The sequence below is a fragment of the Excalfactoria chinensis genome, chromosome 1 (genome assembly GCF_039878825.1).
Source record: "Excalfactoria chinensis isolate bCotChi1 chromosome 1, bCotChi1.hap2, whole genome shotgun sequence".
NCBI classification, from domain to species: domain Eukaryota; kingdom Metazoa; phylum Chordata; class Aves; order Galliformes; family Phasianidae; genus Excalfactoria; species Excalfactoria chinensis.
Window position 1 is genome coordinate 126,260,181 of NC_092825.1, and position 24,738 is coordinate 126,284,918.

At 43.3% G+C, this 24,738-nt stretch overlaps 1 protein-coding gene across 1 annotated transcript; it reads right to left on the bottom strand.

Moving 5' to 3' along the window:
• Window positions 1-1,538: 1,538 nt before the first annotated feature.
• CREG2 (cellular repressor of E1A stimulated genes 2) lies at window positions 1,539-20,439 on the bottom strand. Its single transcript, XM_072356367.1, has 4 exons — window positions 19,962-20,439; window positions 18,653-18,822; window positions 7,630-7,743; window positions 1,539-5,148 (listed from the first exon to the last, which is right to left on the bottom strand). The coding sequence occupies exons 1-4, from the start codon at window positions 20,349-20,351 to the stop codon at window positions 5,001-5,003; spliced, it is 822 nt and encodes a 273-aa protein (XP_072212468.1). The 5' UTR covers window positions 20,352-20,439; the 3' UTR covers window positions 1,539-5,000.
• Window positions 20,440-24,738: the final 4,299 nt, after the last annotated feature.

A 24,738-nucleotide genomic window follows, 5' to 3' on the forward strand; every position in this document is an offset into this window, starting at 1 on the left:
TTAGCTACATACTCTGTCCAACAGTGTTGACAGATCTCTGTCTTCTTCCTAAATCATAATTGTAGATCTGACAGCACCTGGCCTACTTTCCAAGGAGGGTGTACTCGGACAAAGGCCTTGAGCTCAGTAAGCCCTTGGTGCCAGCAGGACTGCTCTGCTCTGTCTGCATCAAGGCCATTGTGCCCCATGTTCTGGCTTCCAGTCAGTGGTAAAATAAATTCAGTTAAAAAAAAAACACAAAAACACTAAAAAACCCACAAAACTTAAACCCTCAACTATTCTTCAAAGTAGCTCAAGCGTTCTCCCCAAATACTTGGCTGTATAGTTTTGGGACTCTGTCCAAAGGCACTGAGCATTGTGAGAACCAGATCAAAGTAACAAAGTCAAGCTGACAGTCAGGACAGATCTATGGAGCGCAGTAAGGGGTTGTGGAGAATAAATCTGAACTGCCAAAGTAGTTAATGAAGGAAAAAATGAGGGAAAACGCTGGAGGACATTAAATGAGAGATGGTGAATGGAGTTAGTGACAGAGCAGAGGAGGTAGAGACTGACAGTGTTGAACAACAGCAAGCAGCAGAATTTGCAAGGAGCCAGAAGGTGTTTGGCAAAAAGCAGGTTGAAAAACTAATGTCAGTATTTTTAGTGAACCCAAAAGCGTAGTTCAAGTGAGAATTTTCTGGAAAAAAAAAAAAGTGAAAAGTACTTTGTGTAATCAAAATAGACATCGCTCCAGAAATGGGACAGAGGTAAGTAAGTGAAAATGAAAGGAAGGTCTGTGTGGAATGTTCTTTGGAGAGTATGGAGTCACTGAAAACAGGAAGACGATGCTGATTACGGTCGGTACAGGTTAGGAAACTATTGTTGCGAGCTTCACAGAGAATGAAGTCCAACCAATGACAGAACAAAGATCATAAGGTGTAAATAGGAAGCACAAGCTGTTCCCTGTGCCTCTTTTCTTTCTTTTTTTTTTTTTAATGAAGTAGAGACTGTCGTGAAGGAGCTTGAATTTTGTTGAAAGGAGATGGTGCGGGAAAACAGAATGAAAAGGTAAATTGTCAGCCTGGGCTTAAGAAATCTTGCCGGAGGGAAGCAGACAGAAAAGAACAAGCTGTAACAAGAACTTACAAGAGTAAGGCTAGCAGTGGAAAAAATAGCACTGAGGCATCTTCCAGAACACCATTAATGCACACCTGATAGGTGCTGGCTCAGTCTCCTTGGACAGAAAGGAACAACGGATGTTGTTAATAATAACAATTAATTGCCACGCTGAAAACAGAGCTGATAGAACTGAGAAGACGAAAGGGAGATAGAAGGTGCCCAGCTGCTTCATCCCCAGAGAGATGTGAAGCTACACCGAGACAGATCTGATTCTCTGTTCCCAGAAGTGCTTTGGAAGAAATGAGCTTGGTTCAGGAAAACAGAAAAATAGCAGAAATTTGAATGGCTGTCAATAATAGTAATAATAATAATAATAATAACAATAATAATAGTAAGCTACTTGGGCGCATACCACACACTTAAGGATATACTAACTGCAGTTCCTCTTTGAAAACTGTTTTTATTTGCATTTTGTCCTCGATAGGCATTTTGTTAACATTCAGCATCTTTAGAAATCAAAACGCATTGCAGATTGCAGTACACATCCAGAAAAAAAACATACGGAACTTCATCCAGCTAAGTGATGAACATTTCATCAGTAATGGAGTATTCTTTGGTTAAATAAGAACAGCAGTTGAGACTAGCTGTGCTTAAATGCTGTGCATGCGTGATGTGTGCACAGTTTAGCAAAGCATTTGAGCTCAGGGTTCAGAGCTTTGTCTTCCTTCTTCTCAGCAAATACACAGACATGGTTAAATGCATCTCTTAAATATTGCAAAACCCCAGTTAAAGTTTTAAATAATAGGTGTTGCACAACAAGTGTTTTTGGGGAAGCTAAAGAAATAAGTAAAATACAGAACACGTGGCAATAAGTTACATATCAGCCAGCTGAAATACTTAATGAATTTGCCAGGGCTTATCCAGGCTTTCTAAAAATACTTTTTTGATCTAATAATCAAAGCACGACAAATAAATAGGAGTTCTGCTACTGACTTAAGCTGAAGCAAGATGAAACCCTTCACAGTCTCAAGGAAATCTGATCTCATTATGCTATCTTAATAAGACTTTCAATTAAGAGCTTTTACAAACATCATTTGGCCTATGACGGCCAATACCACTTGATACATTTGCCTCTTGAAGGAAAAAATGGAAGTAGTGCGTAATAAATAATGTAAAGCATGGTTAAACAAATCACCGACTTTGTCTTCCCCTTTTTGTGCTCTGGAAAATTCCATTCTAAAGTCTGCACATCGTATTTTTGATGAATTTCTGTAGACTTTCAAGAACTTTAATGGAAGCTATTGCTTGGAAGAAGAAAGCGTGAGATGCGAACAGGTGATTTACAGCAGTGTTCCTTTATGAAGGCTCTTTTGTCACTTTACGTGACATTCCTGCTTCGTGTCTTGAGCTTCTGTCAAGAATCTCAAGGCTTGTCGGTATAGAAAAGCTCACCGATGAATGTGTCAATTTATAACACAGTATATACCTCCAATTAATCTAACTGTGCAGGGACACAGCAAGTATTATGAATTCAAAACCTTTCTTCTAGCACACACTTCTTAAGCAGGCAAAGCTCTTTATCTAAATATTGTGGACACACTCCCTTACTGCTTTAAGGCAAGAGTGTTAGTAATGGATAATACATCCCTGTTAACAAGCTGCCTAAGGATTGAAGTGAAAATTTCCAAAATCATCACTGTTTAGCTTGCTTAAACACTGTATTTGCTCACTTACTGTGCTACACACAGCATTTGTGGGGGGCAGCAGGAGAGAAGTTCAGGTTCTCTAGGAATAGCAGTAACAAGGATGATAAATTGTGTTATTAAAGTAGCATGGGAACGTGTAGCTTGGACCTGTGGAGATTCCCTTAGAGAGCCAAGGATTCTGCCTACTGACCTCTGTTTTGAAAGTCCCATTAATCCTAGTGGACCAAGTGTCAATTCCATAGTGCACAAAAATGTCCGAGGTAAAATTATTCGAATCAAGAATGATTTCACTGAATGGTATTCTATACATTCGTACTGGACCTGCCATTTTGATTCAGTACCACACAGCACCAGATTCGGGGACAAGTTGAGATGGGAGGATGCTGCTCATCTGCCAAGAAAATACGGGAAATACATTCAGACAGGACACTTCCTCCTCTTGTGTAATTACCTCTGCAAGAGATCTGCAGACTCACTGGCAGTAAGACAAGAAAAAAAATGCTTACCAAGTGTCTAAAGAAAGTTTCTCCCCTACATCTTCCTTCAGTTCTTACAGAATATTAGGAACATTCGTGATGCCTGCAGACTTGAAGCCAAGATCTAAGTAGCCCTGGAAGTTAAAACAGCACAGTGCTCAGATCTGTTCAGAGAATTACGTTCTTCATGCCTGAACCAAAATAAGCTCAGCTACACTTAATTGGCTTCCAGGTGGTCACAGCTCCCTGAGCTGCCTTGGAGATCTGGCCAGGGATTAACCTGTCAGAGCTCAGGTCGCTCTCTGAGAAGCCCACACTACTCACGCCTGCCTCGGTGTGGACTAGTGCCAAGGGCTCTGCTTCCCTCCCAGAGACGCAGAGAAAGCCATCTCAATCTGCCTCTTTCTTAACATAACAAGGAAAGCAGCCTTTTCAAACTGTGTCATGATGTGACCAGCTAGCCGTGGGACCTTTTTCACTATCACACCATTAGGAATTGCAGAAGATTACCAGCACATCTCAGGAAAGGGATGAAGATTATTAAAACTGCTTTGTACTCTTTGGGGATTATCGTATAAGATGCGTATTCACTGCCGATTCACAGTGAATTTGTAAACAAGTTTGCACTTTCCACAGGAGGAAAATGAGTATTTTGATGATCTAGTGGTTGGCGACCCTGCACATAGCAGGGGGGTTGAAACTGGATGATCATTATGGTCTTTTTCAACCCAGGCCATTCTGTGGTCTGAAATATCTCTCTTCAAACTTCTTAAATAAATAAATAAATAAATAAATCATGAACAAGCCCTTTAGAACTTAGGGAAGAAATGGGAATTAAGGGACTGGCTCCACCCCTAGATTAGTTGGTGAGGTTTTACAGAAGCCCATTGCATAAACGAGTTAAAAACAAAGTGGTTGCTGGAGATGGGGTACAAAAAATTGGGGGCTGCGGGCTATTGATAGACTTTTTATGTTTCATAACAGAAAGAGACTAGCTGAGAATCCTTCAGTTCTTCTTAGGATAATGTTTATGGTTGTATTGGGATCATCCCTGTGAGCCTGGTTTCTTTTTGGCTCTTTACATGTTTAACCAGCTACTGAAGTTGTGTTGTTTGAGCAGCTTACATTTTTTCCCCCACAAATAGTTTTTGGAGCCTTTCTACTCAGTTTCCAGGTGAAATATCAAATTAGGGCAATTAGGAAAAAAAAATGCATGTGGAAAATACAAGTTAGCAAATGAGAGCAGCTTTAGCACAATCCTTCAACAACTTGAATATCTAAAGGGGCAGTTATTAGGTTTAGCAGAAAGCACTTCTAGGCAGAGAGACTGAGCAGCAATAATACTTCCACAATACATGGAGGGTTGTGAATAGGCAAGTTTGCCTTCTCTGTGAAACAGAACATCATAGTTAGTGAGTGACTGCGTGCAAAGAAAAGAAAGAAAGAAACTCTAAACAAACATATAAAGCATTCAAGATGATACATTGCCTGTTTGAAATGACGTGTTTCTACATTGCAGGGTAGGGCTGGTGTCTACGTCTCCTTTATAATTTGAAAGTCTGTGTTGGTTTATTTTCACCCTGCTCCACGTAAGACAGAGCTATTTTGAAGCCTTTTGAAAATAAAGTATATATATCACTGTAAAATAACCATTCAGAGTGAAATTTTTATAGTGTTCAGGAAGGAAACACTATAGATCTCTCCCTCAAAGCCCATTCAATCAAGCTTTACTTGGAACTGCTTTTAAATACTCTTCTACTGCAATGGTAGAAACACCTCCATACCAGCTCTGAAGCCAGACGTGCTCAATATTCATTTTCATGAAGAACCATTCGTAGCTACGAGGCCACTTTCTTATCACTGGGTGCCTGGAAGGACAAAGAAAATATATATATTAAAAGATGTGCCAAATCATATGTTTTGTCTGCTTTTTTCTTCAGCCTAGTGTGCTTGGCCAGAAGGAAACTCAAGATCTGACAGTCACCATCATTCATCTTTTTTTGCTCTGCCTTGAAATAATGTTTATGGTGTTCCACACCTCAATATGACTAAAACTACAGCTTAAGGTAGCCAATGAATACCTCCTTCCTCTGTTGAAGAACAGAGAATTTGTTGCAAACAAATGTGGTTTGGTTTATAAGTAAATAAAAAGCAGCTAGAGGAGATTCTCTGAATGTGTGTCAAGGTTGTGTTTGTATCTCTTCAAAGGAAACTCTTGTAGTAATCGGATTTCTGCAAATTTTGTTGAAAAGGCTTGTGTGCAAATACAGCACCCATTTGTCCTTGGCCCCATGTTTGCCACTGCTGGGACTCCTGCCAGTAGAGTCTCATGAAGGGGTTCCAGTAACTCCCTGTTGTCCAGTCAGCCACCCCTAAGCTGTCTGTGGGCATCTCAGGGGTGCTGCTGACAGACTTCAGGTGATTTTTATTGTTGTTGTTTTGTTCTTTTCATGGTTATGAGCAAAAACAAGCAGCAACCTTATCACCTGCTGGGTGTGTTATTGCTTCACTGAGCTGTGTTCCCAGATGCTCCTTTCCTTTTGGTGGTCCACCAAAGACAATGGCCTTAAAGACTTATATGGAGGATGGTTTAGGCTGTGGTTTTATTCAGGATTCCACTTCCTCCCTTGGTGAGCCTATATTTTTTGTAAGAAAGGAGGGTAGAGGCTTGAGGCCACGTACAGTATATACAGGAGATGCAGTATCCACACTCAGGCCAAGGAAAGGCTGCAGGGATTATTACAACCTATACAAATTCCTGAGCAGCCACAGGCAAATCATTTTGTTGCAGACTTGTTGGTGTCCTACAGGCACCCAGACCACTTGTTTAAGCACAGCTATCTCTGTCTGATCTATTGGATAGTATGGAAGGCTTACTGCCTAATTCTGGGAGAAGCTTATGGCTCTGCTGAGGGTGCAGCTCAGCCCTCCACCTGCATCACCTCCAGGCGATCAACTAGAGCAGCTTCTCCGTTTTTCCATTAACTACCACCAGGATGACGGGGCACTCTGATGGTGTTGACCAAATTTGGCTTTAACAGCAGTGCCCACTTCCTTGAAGTCAACTACATTCATCTCCACGACCACCCAGCTATTTAGGCAGCTGCCTGTGTGTTTTCCCCTTGGAGTCCTTTGAACAGCTGCAGTGTATATGTTTATTCCTTACAGAGCATCTGAAAAAACAAAAGCTGCTTAGAAGCACTGGTCTGCAGCACTGGACTTTATGATGGGGGACTGTGTTTAGTTATCCTGTGATCACATTCCTTTGGTGCACCCTTCTATGCTGGACCACCACTACCTAGACCTGTACAAAATTAAGTTGTCCTGCCTGCTTTTCTCTTGCAGCTTCCTCATTCTCTCAAGACTGACCCTGTTGTTCATGCCACCCTGTTAAAACCTGTTCACCCAGATCCTTCCCAGCAGGCCAGAGAGAACATTGCATCTGGGCCATGCTGGATGTCGGCACATCCCAGTTTCTCCACAGTACTTGCTGTACTGGGCAGGACAAGGCTTGGAGGACAGCTTGTGTTGTAGGTGTGTGTCCCAACTGAGGTTTGGGCTTTTAATACCTGTTACTCTGATAAAAACAGGCCACACTTGAGGGTGTGGGGCACACGCTGGATGTGAGGTGAATGGTGTCAGGGTTGTGCTTTGTGTTTGTTGACTGGAGACTGTGTTCTGTAAATATTATGGCTTTGGAAGTAGTTCTTATGCAGTCTGTTTGTGCAACCACTCACTATGTCCTTTAAGACCTATATTTCTCTCAGGCCCAGCCTGACAGCACACTCATTTATTCTCCAGTGTAGCTCATTTGAAGGTGTCAAGAACTGCAGTGCTGGGAAGGACAAATTGTTTGCTATCGAGTTGCAAAGTTTCCAGGAGATGAGAAGCCGACAATCCATAATCTTGTTTCCAAACCACTAGGTTTGGGCTCACAGAAGCATATAGGCTTCTGGATGGTACCTGGAAGGAAGCAGAGCTCTGGCTATTGTCAGGATTAGGAGCAATTCCTGTGCTGTTGTGAGGAAGAATTACTAAATGCAGTGTCCCACTTAACAAATGCATGCCATATTCATGGAATCTCTCCTCAGAGCCACATGATTACAAAACACATGTTCTACTTATATCTAACATTTAGTAACTGTCTCCGCATTACTTGCCTCAGTAGGTAAAAGGAGGTTGCGAAGCTCTGCCTGTGGTTTCAAAGCAGCAAAGTCTCAACATACTTTATTGCCCCCAAAGTAAATCAGGCTTGTTACTTCTCAGCTTTTCCATACCAAATGGCCACATCTACGTATTTGTCTCAAATGTGCAGACTGTACTACACTCTATGCATATCACATACAGACCTAGAAAACATTGCTTGCTTGGCAAATTCCGTTTCCTCTGGAGGCACTGTGACCATCTGTCCTGTGAGTGTCAGTCTGGCGCACCTTGGATCCTCCGGATCAACTACGTTTTTTCTGTGCACAGAGAAAAATGCTCATGTGTAATAGCTTGTTTTATTTGCTTTTGCATAAATATTAAGAACTGCAAAAATTTCTCAAACCTTGCAGGTCTTTTCTGCCCTCAGCTGTCTGGGGGGTCTGTTGACAGAATACTCACCTGTTATAGATCCCCGCTCTAGACATTTGCTTAGTCTTAGTGTATGCTTTTAAAAACTGCCTTAATAAATATATTTTAAAATGTGAAAATCACAGAATCACAAAATCGTAGGGTTGGAAGGGACCTCCAGAGATCATCGAGTCCAACCCCCCTACCAAAGCAGGCTCCCCACACCAGGTCACACAGGTAGGCATCCAGGTGGGTCTTGAATATCTCCAGAGAAGGAGACTCCACCACACCCCTGGGCAGCCTGTTCCAGTGCTCCATCACCCTCACCGTAAAGAAGTTCTTGTGCACATTCATGCGTAACTTCCTATGCTCCAGTTTCTGGCCATTGTTCTGTCTCCACACACTGCTGAAAAGAGTCTGGCCTCGCCACTTTGCCCCCCACACCTCAGATATTTATAGACCTGGATCAGGTCCCCTCTCAGTCTTCTTTTCTCAAGGCTGAACAGACCCAGTTCACTTAGCCTTTCTTCATAGGGGAGATGCCCCAGGCCCTTCACCATCTCTGTGGTAGACTCTTTCCACTGGACTCTTTCCAAGAGATCCCTGTGGCAGGTTTTCCAGACATACATGCAGACTCTAATACAGGACTCTGAAAAGAATTAGTGAGGTGACATATGGCTGTGCCTACAAAATAACTACACATACTTGTATTTGTGTGTCATTTTTCCTTCTGCCTGTCCTAGAAAATCAATTCTTGTTCATTTTTATCCATTTTTCAACTGCTTTTCATTGCTCTTCACCACAGAACAAATAAAAAAAAATAAAGAGTAAGGGAAAGAGAGACAAGGAAGGTCTATTAAAAAAATATATCTAACTGCATTAATCCTTCAAACTGAGACAGGGAAGGTACTTGTTGCTTTTTGGCTCTTTCTATACAGTCATAATAAATAACTCCCATTAGTATCTACGGCACAACCGCTGACTCTGACTTTTACGGTACAGTGATATAAATCAATACGTAAACTGACAAATTGCTAAAAAGTTTCACGAAATGACTACAAAGGCCTGCTCCTGAGATGTGCTGAACAGCCCCACGGCTCATTGCCAGCACACCGAGACTGCTCAGCATTGCCCAGGACTGGGTCCCCCACTCACAAACTTAAGCCCTGGAAACTATTTTAGGAAATGGAAATTGAATTTCTTGTTCTCCGTTTTAATCTGAAGCAGCGCAGTAAATTACATCTCATTTATGTGCAGTTTTACTTAAAGATCTCGGCTTGAGCCCTTTAGCCTTAACTGTGTGCAATCTGCAATGGCTTTTTTTGTTGTAACTCTCAATATGTGCCTATCACATGCAGGAAACATATGGGCATCCTCCTGCAGCTAATTTAACACCTGCAGATTCCTCACAGATGGTTATGAAAGACTGCGTAGCCTACTGGATAAAGTGTCTGCTTTTATAGATAGGACCGCAAACAGAAATACGCAAGGAAATACAACAGGCTGATTGATACTCAGCTATGCCCAGTGAGCACTTGGCACAGTCTGTAGCCCAAGATCCAAAGAGCTGTTTGCAGTCACATCATCTCTAGGCTGTTTTTTCAGCATCCTGTTCAGGCTGGAGCAGCTGTTCTCTGAAGGTGGTGTTCAGCCTAACGATGTCTGGACAAACTGCACTTGTGCTCCTTTTCCTCTGCCACACGTGGGAGGAAAGTCAGTCACCAAGAATCAAGCTCAAACTTTCTGTTCACGTCAATAAACAACAGCCCCTTTATCTGCAGTACATCCACATATTATTGAACACCTCCATGGATGGTGACTCCAACACTTCCCTGGGCAGTCTGTTCCACTTCCACTGTTCCAGTGATAGCCTCACCACTCTTCCTGATATAATTTTTTGCCCTCTTTCCAACCTGAACATCCCCCGGTGCTCCTTGAGGCCATCACTTTTCATCCTATCACCTTGGCACTCTATGCATTTTTATACTTTTAACTCATTGGGTCTTAAGAACATGGAAGGGAAATTCTCACTAGCAAAACTGCAGTTCAAACATTTGCTTTAAACTAAAAACCTTTTGGATATGGAAACCATTTTATCCATAGCCCAGCAGTGCCATAAATCAGCTGAAAGCAGGGAGGAGTATTTGCAACTGCTTTTGTCTGGTACAGCTCTGAGGTAAAATGTTAGCTGCTTTCAGGGATTATATTAAAGAATGCCTTCATTTCACAGAGTGATCAAGGTGATAAATAAGGCTGCACGTAGGAGCAGCAAGAGGTTTGATACCTTCTCAAATGGCAATTATTTGATCTTTTCGTGCAAATAATTATTAACTCTCGGTACTTGCTGATTTTTGAGTTGACAATCGACTTGTTGTTGCTGGTGTGCAGTGAATGGTACCTGCCTTTCTTAAGAGATTTCTTTGCCTGGTAGGGTGTCAGATGTGTCTTTTCCTTGATTTACAGGAAAAGCAGCACTCTTCATATGTGGCTGATGACAAAACCCACACACTGTACCTCTATATCTGGAATCTTTTTTATTGCTGTATATTTTTCCCTGCCTCCTTCTGTCTTTAGTTTTCTGTATGTTATTCTCTCTTCTCAGGGTGTCACACTGACACACACAATACTACCATTCCCAGTAGAAGTTATTCATACTGAATTTTGCACAACTGAGCAATGTTCTGGAGAGGCAGAAGTTTATTTTTCTGGGAAATGAGGCAAACTGTTTGTTAAAAACATGCATGATGAAGTTTAGAAGTGCTGAACAAGGATAACCACACATATGAATCTAGTATTAGTACTTGGCTTGGCTTTGCTTTTAACACTGCCTCTTATCATAGGTTTTCTGTTTCAGAACACTGACCTTGTATTCTAATCTTACGCTAACATTAGTACTTTTTTTCAATCAAAGGAGCTCTTCAAATTCTGAGATAAATCTGTTTCTGCATCAGTTTTGGCATAGGATTTCCCTAGTAATGTGTGATTACTTTTATAGTTTCTGAAGAATAAAAAAAACCCTAAAAGTTAAATCTCTTCTAATTGTATTGTGAATGGGTCTTGAATTTTCACTGGTGTTACTGCTGTACTTTATGTACACATGGGTTTTATTTCTTAAGAGTAAGGGGATACAGTGACACAGCTTATAATTTTACTAAAGATAATGAAGGAATGTTAAGAATAAAGTTAACAGCATACTTACTAAAGTATCCCTCCTTCATAACAATAGATGTGGAGTCATACATTCCCTCGTTATTTCTTGCCTTCTATCTAAATAAATCCACATTCAGCTCTCAGTCGTTGAGTTCCTTTTGCCTTGGTTGGCTCAAGGACAAGGAGTGCAAGAACAGCTTTATATAAAATTTGTGCACTGCTGATGGGGGCTGTGTGGGAGGCAGAGCCATAGGAAGGGAAGGCATGCTGACAGCACAGTCCCCATGCCAAGGAAACCATAGATGGCTTCTTAGGTCCTGGACAGAGAATCAGGTCTTCTACAGCCCTGGAGAGGGATTCATGGAGGCTGTGATAAGACAAGAACTGAAGGGAAGAGAAAGCAATGACTTGTGGAACAAGACAAATGTATAGGGAACGTGATTATTTATTTATGCTTATATAAAATATATACACCTTCTTGCAGAAATTAACTGAAGCCAGATGAAAATGGAAGAGGATTCAGCTTATGCACTTTGTAAGAACATGGTGCATTAAGAGACATTCTCTTAATTATTCATCTGGTTTGTGAAGAGAGAAGAATTGATTTTCTCTGTTCCTCTGCTTATGGTGAACAAACGAGGTATGCAGAGTTAGACCCAGCCTGGGCAGTTCTCTTCTCTGAACACGTGAAGTTGGAGAGAGAGCTGCATTCGCTTCCGTTCAGCTGGGCCTCAGAGTTCCTCCTTAGCTAGCTCTGCTGAGCTATGGACAAACCAGTGTCCGAGTGAATATGCTTCTCAATAATGATGGGAAGCATTCTGCCGATGAACACGTCCCACTTATTTTACTGCATACCGCTTCTGCACTTTCTGAGTCACAGTTCAAGAGTGGTTCAGGGCAAAGAGTGCTACCTACTCATTAAACTGTTTACTGCACAAGCCACCTTGTAGATTATAATTAGAAGGTTCCTGTACCAAAACTAGCTAAGTGCAGATCTGATGAATGTATGGTTCAGGCTGACGTCATTCTATGGGTTCACAAGGTGATGGTATTGGGACTTTGTTAGGGATCCTTTTTGTATTTGAGATCCCTTCTTTGATTGATTATGACCTGGCACATGGTTTCCCTGTGTATTACCTTTATCCTTGGCCTCTACAGTCCATTACTAAGTTAAAACAGATTGGCAGAGATCAGCAGTAAAAGCAAAAGAAGAGTATGGGAAGCACTTGAGAAAGACTACCAAGTGTTCCCAAAAAGGAATCAGCAGGAAGGTGGGAGCATTCAGTGATGCTCCAGGGAGTGGTGGAGGAAACAGGAATCTATAGATAGGAATCTCTCTGTTCTTCCCCAGCACTGAGGAGCTACTTCTCTCTCCTGAAGAGACAATACCTTCCATCCTTCCAGGAGAAAACTTTACCCCTCTACTTCTTGAGCAGAACAAAAGAGAGAAGAAGCTGTAAAAGCTTTCTGCAGTTGTAGAAAGGGGGAGTCAAGAAGAAAGCTCTACTGTTCCTATTCCTGGTACTTTAGAGAACCTCATGTGTGGCATAAGGGCTATGACTGTCCTGCAGTGGTAGCTGCATCCATACAAATCTATGCCATTAGGACTGGCTGAGGATGAACCTTCTGCTGGCACTGCTGATCCCCATCTGCTTCCATCCACACAAGGAAGGCACTTTGTCCTCCTGCATAGGACCCCTATCTGCCTTGCCCCAAATAGCTACTATGGCATCATAGAATTTTTTATCTTCTCAAATCTACATGAAAAAAGCAAAGGAAATGCTATGGCCCTTGGGAATTATTTTAGGGTGCATATAATTTTGATTATTAAATCTGATTAATTTTGAGAAGCAAGTTATTCTCCTTATTCATTTCATTTGCTCGTCACTAACTGATGGAGTCTCTCAGGCATAAAGACTGCATTGGTGCTGCTAATCCACACGGCATGAACGTCAAAGAAAATCTCTGCTGAAAGCAATTTCATAATCTGAAAAGCTGTTGCTGGCCTTTAGCTGGATATGGTAGGGCAGTTTCGCTCTGCTCTGGCTTGGACAAGAATTTCTTTATCAGCCATGATTGAGAGCCAGCAGAGACACTCAAAAGACCTTGGTTTTCAGAAGAGCTGTCTTCCATGATGGACCTGAAGTCAGGCTTGGGAGCTGAAGAGTACAATGGCTTCTCTGCATCCAAGTGATCCAGTGCTCATAGTCTACCTGTCTAAATGTTTTAAGTCGTTCTGCTGTTCCCAGAAGAGAATTCTTTCTAGAACGCTTTAATTGTAATTTCTTACGTCATGTCAGATACTTTGCCTGTCTTTGTTGAACGTAACAACCATTTTTTTTAGTTGAACTACATGGCTAAGCCAGGAAGGTTTTATATAGTTCAACCACAGACAATTCACAGCAAAAAAAAACCAAAACAGACTCATAGCATCAGCTGTTTCTGTAAGCACAGTCAGAGAAACACATGTTGGTGTAGCAGACAGGGATTTTGGGAAGCTGGTTATTTAAGAATACAGGAGAAAAAAAAACAACAAAGTAATTTGGAGCTATATTGTGTGCATTGGGTCATGGTGATAGTAGGTTTCATATTTGACTTTCTAATTTGATGTCTTCCTGAATTTTTAAATACAGCTGTTTTATTTTCTTTCAGGAACAGCTCCTGACATAATTATTTGCATATGACTCGGAAAGGGTCAGTATAAATACCAGAACTAGGAATGTGTCTGTGCCACAGAACACCACGAGGTTGTTCTCAACTTCTGAAAAACTAAAGGATGCTTGGATTCAGCTTTTGTCTTCTCCTTGTGTGAAGGTGCAGTGCCAAATTGCTTTGTTATGTACATCCTTGGATTCAGCAACAGTGCTGAGAGACAGATAAATGTCACATTGGCAACTGAGCCCTCAATGGTTGTGCCACCCAAGGCAGTCTGTCTTTCTCTCAGGAATAGGAATAAAATCAGCAATTCGTGTAAGCCAACAACCAGCCAAAAAACAGGAACTCTCACCTGCCAAAGTGCTCTCCTCTAGCAGTCCTCCTGGTGGCCTGCTGCTCTCTAAAAATGCTGGAGATGCTTTAGTTCACACCAATGTTGTACCTCAAGCAGAAGATGAAACACAGTAGGCTAAATGGCTCAGAAGGAGCCATCTCTGATGCACATCATAAATCAGAAGAGGAATCTGGGTCACTCAAAATCACTCCCAGTCTGCAGTGTGGATTTGAAACACCATCCTCAATCTAACAGCAAAGGGAAACAAACCTATGGACTCAGCTCATCCCTTCTCTTTCTTTTCCTCTTGTGTGAAAACCAGCCCATGGCAGTCATGTAACTGTTCCTCCTGTCAGAAAGCTACATTTGGTCCCCTTGAATGTGCTGAACCTGATGTCAAGGAGACAACACATGTTTAAAATTAATTGCCCGTTTTCCAGACTGCAGCTGTAATGAGGCAGGTCCAGGATCTTACATGGAAAGAGATCCTCTGAGCAGCTTGTGTGTTGGGAAATTTATTCAGAACAATAGCCTCTCTATTCTTTAGTATAGGGCCCAGTCTTGTTCCCTTTGAAATCTGTAAGAATAAGACTCGATCTTTTCAGTTTTTCTGCAGAATAGGCATGCCTGTGTAGTCTATTTATAGCCTTGAACCATTTAATTTTTCTTGCCTCCATTATCCATTTATCTGCCATCAGATCAGACACAGTGTCACCGCTAACTAACACTCCTGCAGCCTGACCATCAGAGAGCTTTTGCAGAGAGGAGCAGCCTGTGTCCCTCTAGGAAATGGAAATCTCTAGGTCAGAGATGAGGAATCCAGGCTATAGCTGCAACAGTACGATGTATTGCAACTGTGATACCGTGTATCACAGCTCTCTTTCTTTCATTTTAAAAGCTAGCACAGTGTCTAGTTTGAACTGTCTAATTCTTTCTTCCCAGATGATTAAGTACTGAGGCTGGAAATCCAAAAAGGCCGCCCTATATCCCTTCACAACCCAGAAAGAGGGTATTATTGTCAAGGTTTGAAACTTGAGTATATTCTGAACCAGAACAAATGAAATCCACGACTAAATTTAATATCAAACTGATGTACAAGCACACAAGCCACTTGATGCTCATTAGATTCAAGAAGACTATCAAAACCACAGCAATGTTTTCTTGCAAAAGGCCAGAGATTCCCTTTGTGTGCTGTAGGTCATCAGCATTCTCCAGGAGAGCACCAAACACTCCTACAAGCACTGACTATGAGCGTCAAACAGCTTTATTTTAAGTCATACAACTTTGAGTAGGTTTACAGTTACATTCTAATAAAATTATACATGTAAACAAACTACAAGGCCAAATTCATTGCTGGCATATAAGGACATGAACTTCCTCAAGTAGAGCATTATTCCTTAAGCTATTTTGCATAATTATTTTGGAATTAATTAATAATGTCCTAGACTGAGAGAACTTCTGGTGTTAATACCATCTATAAAGGGTACTTCCCTTTTTGAAGAAAATCTCATAGATGCTGCCTTAACATCTAGCGCAATATGAGGTGTGCCAGGATAACAGGGAGATAGCAAGGGGGAGAGAGAAGCCTGCTACGTCACCCCATAAAGTCCTTCACTAAGGATGCTCCCTGCTGCTCACACGGCCACTCTGGACACCTTGGCAGGCACAGTGTACCCATAGGAGAAGCCTGGCAGAAGCTGCTGAAGCCTTCCTGTGGGGTACTGGGTTGCTGCAGAAGGCTGTGGTGTTGCAACAATGATATAATGAAAAACAAACTGAAAGGACTGACAAAATAAATAATGCAAGGAGCAGCGATTAGGCTCTGAATCCTTGTACTCTGCTCAGTAGCAAGCTCAATATTTAGAGTATGGTTACATGCTAAAATGGGAGTGTCCTATTTCCTCCCACCTTCTCTCCTCCACTCTTCTTTGTGTTCCTCTGGCTCCCGGTGAGCTACTGCAAGTTTCTTCAGATTTATGCTTGAACTCAAGGTCAGGCAAATCCCAGAGCTGATGCAAGAGAAAGAGGAAGCAAGAAGTGTAGAAATGTGGCCACTGGCAATTAGAGGCCTTAGCCATCCTGGAATAGGGGTTAGCAGTGCCCAGAGTGCTGCAGCACAAAGCACAAGCACGCTGAACAACAGACCAGTGGTTAGTTAGGGAAATTAATAGGTACTTGATAAGGTGACAGTGAATAAATATTCTTGAAGGGTTGTGATGTATCTGAATTTCATATTTTTATAAATCATGAATCATTTCTCCTTTGTTGGTGAATTGGTGCTTCCCAAGCAGGTAAATCAAGAAGCAACATCTCTAAAACATAAAAGGCAAAGACTTTCAAAAGTGGATGTTTAAAGTCAGGGATGAAAGGCCACACTCCAGTGCCTAAATGCATGTGTAATTCTCAGAAGTGCTCATCACCAGCAGCTGACATCAATGGCAGCTCCTCTGAGTATCAAGCCTCTGAAAATAGGGCATCTGTGTTGCTGCTGGGACATGGAGCTGGCCGTACATTTTTAAGCACTTGATCTAGATATTTCGCTCATTATTTGATTGAGTGAAAGAGCTTAGGAAGCAAGAATAAGCTCCATTAGCCTTTTATGAAACAACTGATAAATTTAATTACAATTTGAAATGATTAATTGAAAATATTTAATGAAATAATTTTAGGCAACAGAGCAATGTGGAGTAATAGAGTCTTAGCTCTACCACTCTGTTGACCTTTTCAAACATTCAAAGCTGAATTATCATACAATTACAGAATGGTTTGGGTTGGAAAGGACGTCAAAGCCCAGCCAGACCTAGTCCCCACCAGCTCAGGCTGCCCAGACTGGCCTTGAGCTCCTCCATGGATAGGGCACCACAGCTTCTCTGGGCAGTCGTGCCAGTGTTTCACTGCCCCTTAAGTATAGAATTTCCCCCTAACATCCAATCTAAATCTCCCCTCATTTAGTTTAAAACCATTTCCCCTTGTCCTATCACTATCTGCCCATGTAAAGAGCTGGCCTCCTTCCTGTTTATAAGCTCCCTTTAAGCACTGCAAGAATGCAACGAGGTCTTCCTGGAGCCTTAATAAACATCAATTATCTTAATAATAAATTACCTTAATAAATATTGTGATGGAAAGTATGTATTGGTGCTTTACATTGCAAGAGGAAGCCGTCGTTTCCTGGCAGCCTTCCATTCCTTGGGAATGGGACATTAGCCTGAAATGACTCTTAATGCTTAGGACTAAGAAAAGATTATTTTCACCACCATCTAACCCTTAAGAAAACAAAGAGTATATTCTGGAGGCAAATGCAGACAAGAGGAACAGTGCCTTGCTTTATATTTGCCATTCACTTCCTTTTTCCCATGTTCTCTTCAGATAGCAGGCCTGAAAGCTGAGATGACACTCGGCCCCAGATGGGTAAGCTAAGGATGCAGTTCCTAAGACAAATCTCTCTTCTCCCAAAGAGGACCTTACAATCTCATTTCTTTCTGAGGCAGCCTGTAATTCCCAGTTATTCTGTTTCCCTGCAGTAACCTCTATGACCTGCTTTGTTAATGGAGTCCTGTCTGACACACGTTTTGGTGTCATCTACCTTGTCACGTAAAGAGGCCTTTGGAAATGACACCTCACACAAGGCTGACCCTGCCACACTTGTTGCACGCCTGACTGTAAACAAACATATGGTGCAGATATGTCTTTTTCACAGAGGAAAGCATGGTGGGGAAAACTCTATCAGCTCTGAGTTTACATACATATATTTTAACATGTAACACTTCAGCTTGTGCTCATTGTTCACGTGGTTAGGGAGAAAGAAAGAAAGCTCACTGTAAATCTCGGGCTGACTGTAGATCAGTAAATCTCAAACCCAGCATCCTTTACATGAAAGACTGTTGTTTACCAAGCTCCCTCCTGGGGAGCTACAACACAGCCAGTGGAGCCTCCAGAGCTGTCAGGTATCAGTAGAGATGGCACACAAGGACACAGTGATTGCTGGTGATTGGTGGATGTTTGGACTGGATGATCTTGCAGGTCTTTTCCAACCTTGGTGATTCTGTGATTCGGTGATTCTATGATGGTTTAGTGGTTGTGATGGGTTGGCAGTTGAACCTGATGATCTATGCATGTAGAGTGTCAGGACGGTAAGATGAGAGCTAAGGCCTTAAGTTGAACCAGGGGAGGTTCAGGTTGGTTATTAGGAATGATTTCTTCTCAGAAGGAGCAGTGCTGCAGTGGCACAGGCTGCCCAGGGGAGGTGGTGCAGTCACCATCCCTGGAGGTGTTCAAGAGCCGTGTGGATGTGGCACTGAGGGACGTGGTCAGTGGGCATGGTGGGGGTGGGCTGCTGGTTGGGCTGGGTGATCTTGGAGGTTTTTTCCAACCTTAATGATTCTGTGATAGTCTGACTTCAACAGCCTTTGAAACTTTGCAGACATTATTGACTAGATCACTATGAGTTATAACTGGATCTTGAACACCTGGATTTCATGGAGACACCTCCAAGCTGAAGTCATTGAATCATAGAATCCTTAGGACTGGAAAAGACATCTAGGATCAACAAGTCCAACCATCCACCTACCACCAATGTCACCTACCAAACAATGATCCTGAATAGAATCACCGAATCATTAGGGTATATGTCTGCATTTGTTCTCACTGAGGGCGGTACTTGGCAGATAAAATTCTGTTACCTGCAGAAATTTCCATCCGATTCTGGTAGGGTCAGTGAAGCTACAGGATCCTTCAGGAGATCTGCCACTGCGTTATCTTTTAGCGTCACATAAAAGAAAGGGATCCCAGTGCTGTTATTTACAGGGCCGTCACTGATAGGCAAAAGGTTCCCATAGGGCATTCCTTGGATCTGCAAAACCCAAATAAGTCGTCAGCATCTCTGCACACAGACAGTTCCCAGTGTTGTTCATCTCCCAGAGGGCTCTAGCAGGAAGGACAGCAACCCCCAGCTGCTCAGTCTCCCATCTTCTGCTGTCATCAAGAGACATATATTTACTGAATTACTACTTCCTAGTGTCTTCAGATATTTCTTTCTTCATGGTCATTTCCATGTCAAACAGTATAATTATCAGTCAATATATTAATTCAATGCAGCTAATCCTTTACAGCGAAATCAAATTAAGTGTGAACATTTAATAAGAGAACCCTGGATGATGCTATTACTTGGAGTGCACGCTTTTCATTTTTTAATGTACACACTTCTAGAATTTGAATGTTTATAGTGTTTGTAAATGGTCCTCATGAATGCTAGTAGGGATGCTTTAATGAAGCTGTATAACTTAGAAGCTAAACATACCTGTTTATTATTAAGCATCACAATGGGGGGGAACCTACAGCAGCTGTCAGTAATATTACAGAGTCATAGAATATCCTGAGTTGGAAGGGACTCATGAGGATCAGCATCCAGCTCCTGGCTCCATACAGCACGGCCCCAAATCTAAACCCTGTATTTCAGAGTGGTGTCCAAACACTCATGAACTCCAGCACTCAGGGTCGTGCCCACAGCCCTGTGCAGCCCGTTCCATGCCCACCGCCCTGTGGTTCAGCCCCGGTCCCTAACCCCCAGCCTTATGCAATCCTCCAGGTGACTGCAGTCTGTATGGGAGCTGTCCTACCAAGCGGTTCTGCCGAGTGCACGAAGCAGCAGCGCTGAAGTCTTAGGGCTCGAAAGAATTACCGACAACCTGATGTGGAACCAGACAGTAGTTTTGTGCGCGGCTGTATACGTGTAATTAACGATACAATGTTAAACGTGTGTTGTTTCACGCTAACACAGGCGCTCGCTGGCTCAGCCCAGCTCTCTGAAGTTTAAAATAACAAGACAAAGTCACGACTAAGTGAAGCGGTCAGTGAGCTAAGCAGGCTGTGGGCGACTTCAGGAGGCAGCCTAAGCTATCTCAGTGGGTCTGAGTGCCAGGGAACACCAAGGGGAACACTTTAAAGCCGGATCCCCCCCCCAGCCGGCCCTCCACCCCCGCCCCGCGGTACCTTTCCGTGGGCGGCCCGGGAGGCCACGAAGCCCCATGCGCCGTGTCGGGCGAGGCGGCGGGCGATGGCGGCGCGGCCCGGCGGGGCTGCGGGCTGCCGGCGGTACGAGAACATGCGGGAGGGGGCGGCCCCCTGCTCAGAGCGCCGCGCCGCCGCCCCGGAGCCCAGAGCCGCGTCCTCCCGGTACGCCGAGGCCGGGAAGCTCTGCTTCCAGAGGCCGCCCGCCTCTTCCAGCAGGCCGGGCAGAGCCTCCTCGGTGGAGGAGCTGTGCAGCTCGTCGGCCGCTCCCCCCTCCTCGGGCAGCGGCCAGGACACCGGGCTGAGCACCACGTAGCCTCCCGCGACTCCCCATAGCAGAGCCGGCAGCCACCAGCACCACGCCGCAGACATCTTCTGAGGTGCGGCCCGCAGCACCCTCCCGCGGCCGATCGCTGCGAGTGCGGCTCCTCGGGGCCGCCCGCAACGCCCCCCGGGCCGGTTTGAGACACGGAGTGACTGCCCAGAGAGCCGCGAGGCGGGGGAGAGAGCGGGAGGAGCTGGCTGCGTTCGGACAGTCCCACACGGTGGGGAGACAGAACTCGGGCCGTGCCGCCCTGGATGTGTGTGGAGATGCTGCCCAGCGCCTTGGTCGCTGAGCAAGGTCTTAATTAGGCTAAGATGTGAATGCTGGAGTTTATTTAAACGGCTCTACGCCATAGAGGTGCTTCACTTGGCAGTAGATCCCCTCGGTGCAGCACTGAGATTGTATGAAGTGGCCCAGGTGGCCAAGAAAGCCAGCGAGATCCTGGCTTGTATCAGAAATGGTGCAGCCAGCAGGAGCAGGGAGGTGGTCATCCCTCTGTTCTCAGCCCTGGTGAGGTCGCACCTCAATGCTGTATTCAATTTTAAGCCAGTCACTACAAGAAACACATCCACACCCTGGAGCGTGTCCAGAGAAGGGCAACAAAGCTGTGAGGGGTCTGGAGCACAAGTCTGATGGTGAACAGCTGAGGGAGCTGGGATTGTGCAGTCTGGAGAAGAGGAGGCTCAGGGGAGAACCTTATCACTCCCTGCAGCTACCTGAAAGGAGGTTGTGGAGAAGTGGGGGTCAGCCTCTTCTCTGAGGCAACAGCAGTAGGACAGGAGGTGATGGCCTGAAGTTACACCAGGGGAGGTTCAGGCTGGGAATTAGGAAACATTTCTTCTCAAAAAGAGCGGTGCTGCAGTGGCACAGGCTGCCCAGGGAGGTGGTGCAGTCACCGTCCCTGGAGGTGTTCCAGAGCCGTGTGGATGTGGCACTGAGGGACATGGGCAGTGGGCATGGTGGGGGTGGGATGACGGTTGGACTTTTCTCTATCCTTGCTGTAACCACTTGAAGAAGTGCAACAAGCCTTCAGGTTGAAATTCATTTTTCAGACGATAAAGATACATCCCCAGTGTATGTAATTTCCCCACCAAACTCAACCTTAGAACTGAACGCTTTCCTGCTGTTCCTCTAGCATATGGTCCTGACTGCATGTGCTGTGCTATTTTGTCTATTGATTCCCACTTCAGTGCTTGAGCTGAGGAGCGTAGATGTGGGGAACAAATAAATGTAGATTTCCCAAGCACAAAACAAGTGAAAGTTTGATAAACTCCTGAGGAGCGCTTCTCTCTAGCTCAGGAAATGTCCCTTCTTAAAATTAATGGAGCAGCTGTCCCCTCTTGAAACAAAAACCCCATTTCCCCAGTGTTTCTCACATGGCAATTAGTCAATTTCCTCATGCATTGTAATGCACGTGTCACATATATTTGGCTCTCTAAATTTACCTTTACACATAGGTTTGCTCCAGGTTCCTCTCTGTAGATTCTTTGCTCATACTCTGATTTTAGAGCACATTCCACCAGCTTAGTTTCTGACACAAACAAATCAATAACATTATATGCAACCTATTTCACGTCAGTTAATAGAATTAGCTCTGAGATATCGACTCTTCTATCCTGCACAAGTGGGAAGCAAAGTGGGAGTTTTTCAAGACACAGAAATCAGTGCTAAGTTGCTCTACATGCAATAAATGTCCCCTTTTAAATTACATACCGTGGACACAAAGCAGCCCTGGTTCAGGGTCATCAGTCTCTTCTGCAGCATCCAGATAAGTTTAACACAATGACTTCAGTCAGGCCTTCTGCTTCCCTGATGACCGAAGCCCAAGAAATAATAATAATAATAATAATAATAATAATAATAATAATAACAAAAACCACCCGTATTTCACCTTTTCATTCTGAAGATTTATTCAAATTAAGTCTAATAACCAAAACACGTGACAGCTTGCAATAGCTGCCTCACTAGCACAGTTTGGCAGTTAGTATTTACAGAGAAAGGTCTTGAATTGAAGAGAATGAAAGTATTATTTCTTGAAGTTGTCTTAGAAAGTAAGGATGGCCTATGCTTAAAAAGTATTTCTGAAAGTCAGGCTGATTTTCTCTGAAAATTAACTGGGAACGGGAGGCAAAAACAAAAAGAACAATTCTGTCCATCTCTTTGAGTAAGAAATGCTTTTCTTCTGACCACAAGATGCAACCGAATGGAAGTTTTGGCTGTTTTGTCTTCCAAATGACCCGGGCGAGCTGGGAGTTAGGAAAGAAACATGTAAGTATTTTGATTGGAGGAACTGTAAATCACGTAAATCATCTTATTAAACAACTTCATCGTCTTTGTTAAATCAGCTTCGTTAAACAAGAAAGTCTTCTCTCTACTTTCCTGCCCAGTATTCTGCTTTATTGATTGATTGATTGATTGATTTACTTTGGCTGTTTGCTATCTGTTTTTGTGCAGATACCCAACCTACTTTACATCAGTCAACCCAACAGGAAGATATCCACACTGGGCTTCCTCGTAGGATGGCAGAGGTGTAACGGTAGGACGCAGCAACTTTTTGGTACTCATCAAAAAGCTACTCTCAACTTTTTTATACTTAGATACTATCAACTATCCTTTCCTAAAACAAATGATCCCAGTCCTGTCTCCTCCCTCCCAGTGGCTGCTTTTCCATTCTGAAATCCCGTCTTTCTTAAAATCAATGGAAGTTTTGCCAATGAATTTAAGCAGGGTCAACACTTTGCTCATATTTTTCATCATTTTAGTCAATTTTTTCACTTGATTTCTATGCCCTGGATTACACAGACTATTCAATTGAGCATTCACTATTCATTTAAGTGAAGTGGTTAGCTATTTCCTTATTTTTCCCTATTTTTTAACAAATCAAAGTATTTGCTTTGCTTTTTGCCAGTAGAGCTATGAGCGGTGCTCTCTCAGCCTCTTTGCTCTGATTTGCAGTATATTGTATGGTACAGAGGCGTGGAATTGGATTAAAAGCCACAGCGCAGCGCTCTGCAGATAAACCCACTGCAGGTGTGCAATTTAATAGGATTTTAATTTGGTAACAAGCGAACAAAGAGAGGAAACACAAAATAGGATTTTCTAGATGAAAAATTGCTACTCTTGCTGAGTAGAAAGCGACTGGAAGCTCCGTGATAAGGAGTGAAGATCAGTCCAATGTTCTCTGAGTTGCCCTGCTACATATTGAAGTTCACTCAGAGCATCTTTGTTTGTTCCAACAATTATTAGTTCAAACTACTTGCGCTCGGCTGGATGGAGTTCAATCTGCAGTGCTGTCCGTCAGGCCAGTTTGTTTAAATCTTGTGTCGTCTCATTCCCCTCCCTCTACATTTTTGTTGTTTGTTTTTTGTTTTTTGTTTTTTTTTAATATAAGAATATTTTCCTTGGGAAATGTCACCAGCTCGCAATATATTTCCCATTCTCAAGATTTTTAACAGTATTCTTGCTTCAGATTACAAAATATGTATATGCTGCATTGCTCAAAATACGTGGAAAAACATGGTGTCTCTGCTGAGGAGTTTAATTTATATTCAGCATGAAGGAGAGGTGGGGGAATCAAAAACAGATGGGGAAGGGAAAGGAAAAATAAAGGTGGCAACCAAAAGATCATGAAGAGATCTGCTAAGACACAGGCACATATTGCTGATGATGATGCAAGGGCAAGCTTGGGAGATTCTCTTCTGATTTCTGTTCCCAGTCCTCCCTCTCATTTTTCCAGGGTTTCACAGCAGAACTGAGTTTTTAGCACTAATTTCAATGAGATGCGGGTGGAGGTGCGATGAACAGATTTTTCCTGAGCATAACAGGCACAGAAATGCTCTGTGGGACAAGATGAAAAAGATACGGAGGTTGGTGCTGTTGGCAGAGGATGAAGTGGAGGATGGGAGCTACAGAGAGACACCAGGCCCAAGAGTTCTGCAGAGGCTGTGTGAGGTGAAGGATTTAAGGGGAAAAAATACAAACACACCCTTGAAACACAGAGCAGTAAGTCATGCAGCTGAAATACCATCTAGGAGACAGCATCTTGGCAGCTGGGTGCTGTTTGAGCTGCTGAGGGTTGATACACGGGTTCTGGCTGAAGGGGGATTAGTAGGAGCTGGGACAGATGGCTGCCTGGGAGAATGGAAAGGTGATCCAAAGTCACAGAAGACAAACTCCTTTGCAATGGGAATCTCCAGGATATCTAGTTCAGGGGTCTACAGAGATGGTAATATGAGCAAAGTGGTGGGTGGTGGAGATGCTTGTGGAACTGCATTTTTCGTCAGTCCATGGAGTTAGTATGACACCCATGGAGAGAGAGCCTGTAATGGCTGATGTGGGAGCTACCACCCATTCGAAGGACATCAGTGCCAGAAATACTCGCCCACTCTATCACAGCTCCTGAAACCCTTCTGAGCTGCAGGTTTCAGTTTTTCA

Excerpts from the sequence above, each read along its gene's own strand:
- CREG2 (XM_072356367.1), bottom strand. The coding sequence starts at position 20,351 with ATGTCTGCGGCGTGGTGCTGGTGGCTGCCGGCTCTGCTATGGGGAGTC. Across the intron at positions 18,823-19,961 it reads CCCGGGCCGCCCACGGAAAG|ATCCAAGGAATGCCCTATGG; the intron begins GTACCGCGGGGC and ends TGGGTTTTGCAG. Across the intron at positions 7,744-18,652 it reads TCGGATGGAAATTTCTGCAG|AAAAAACGTAGTTGATCCGG; the intron begins GTAACAGAATTT and ends CTCTGTGCACAG.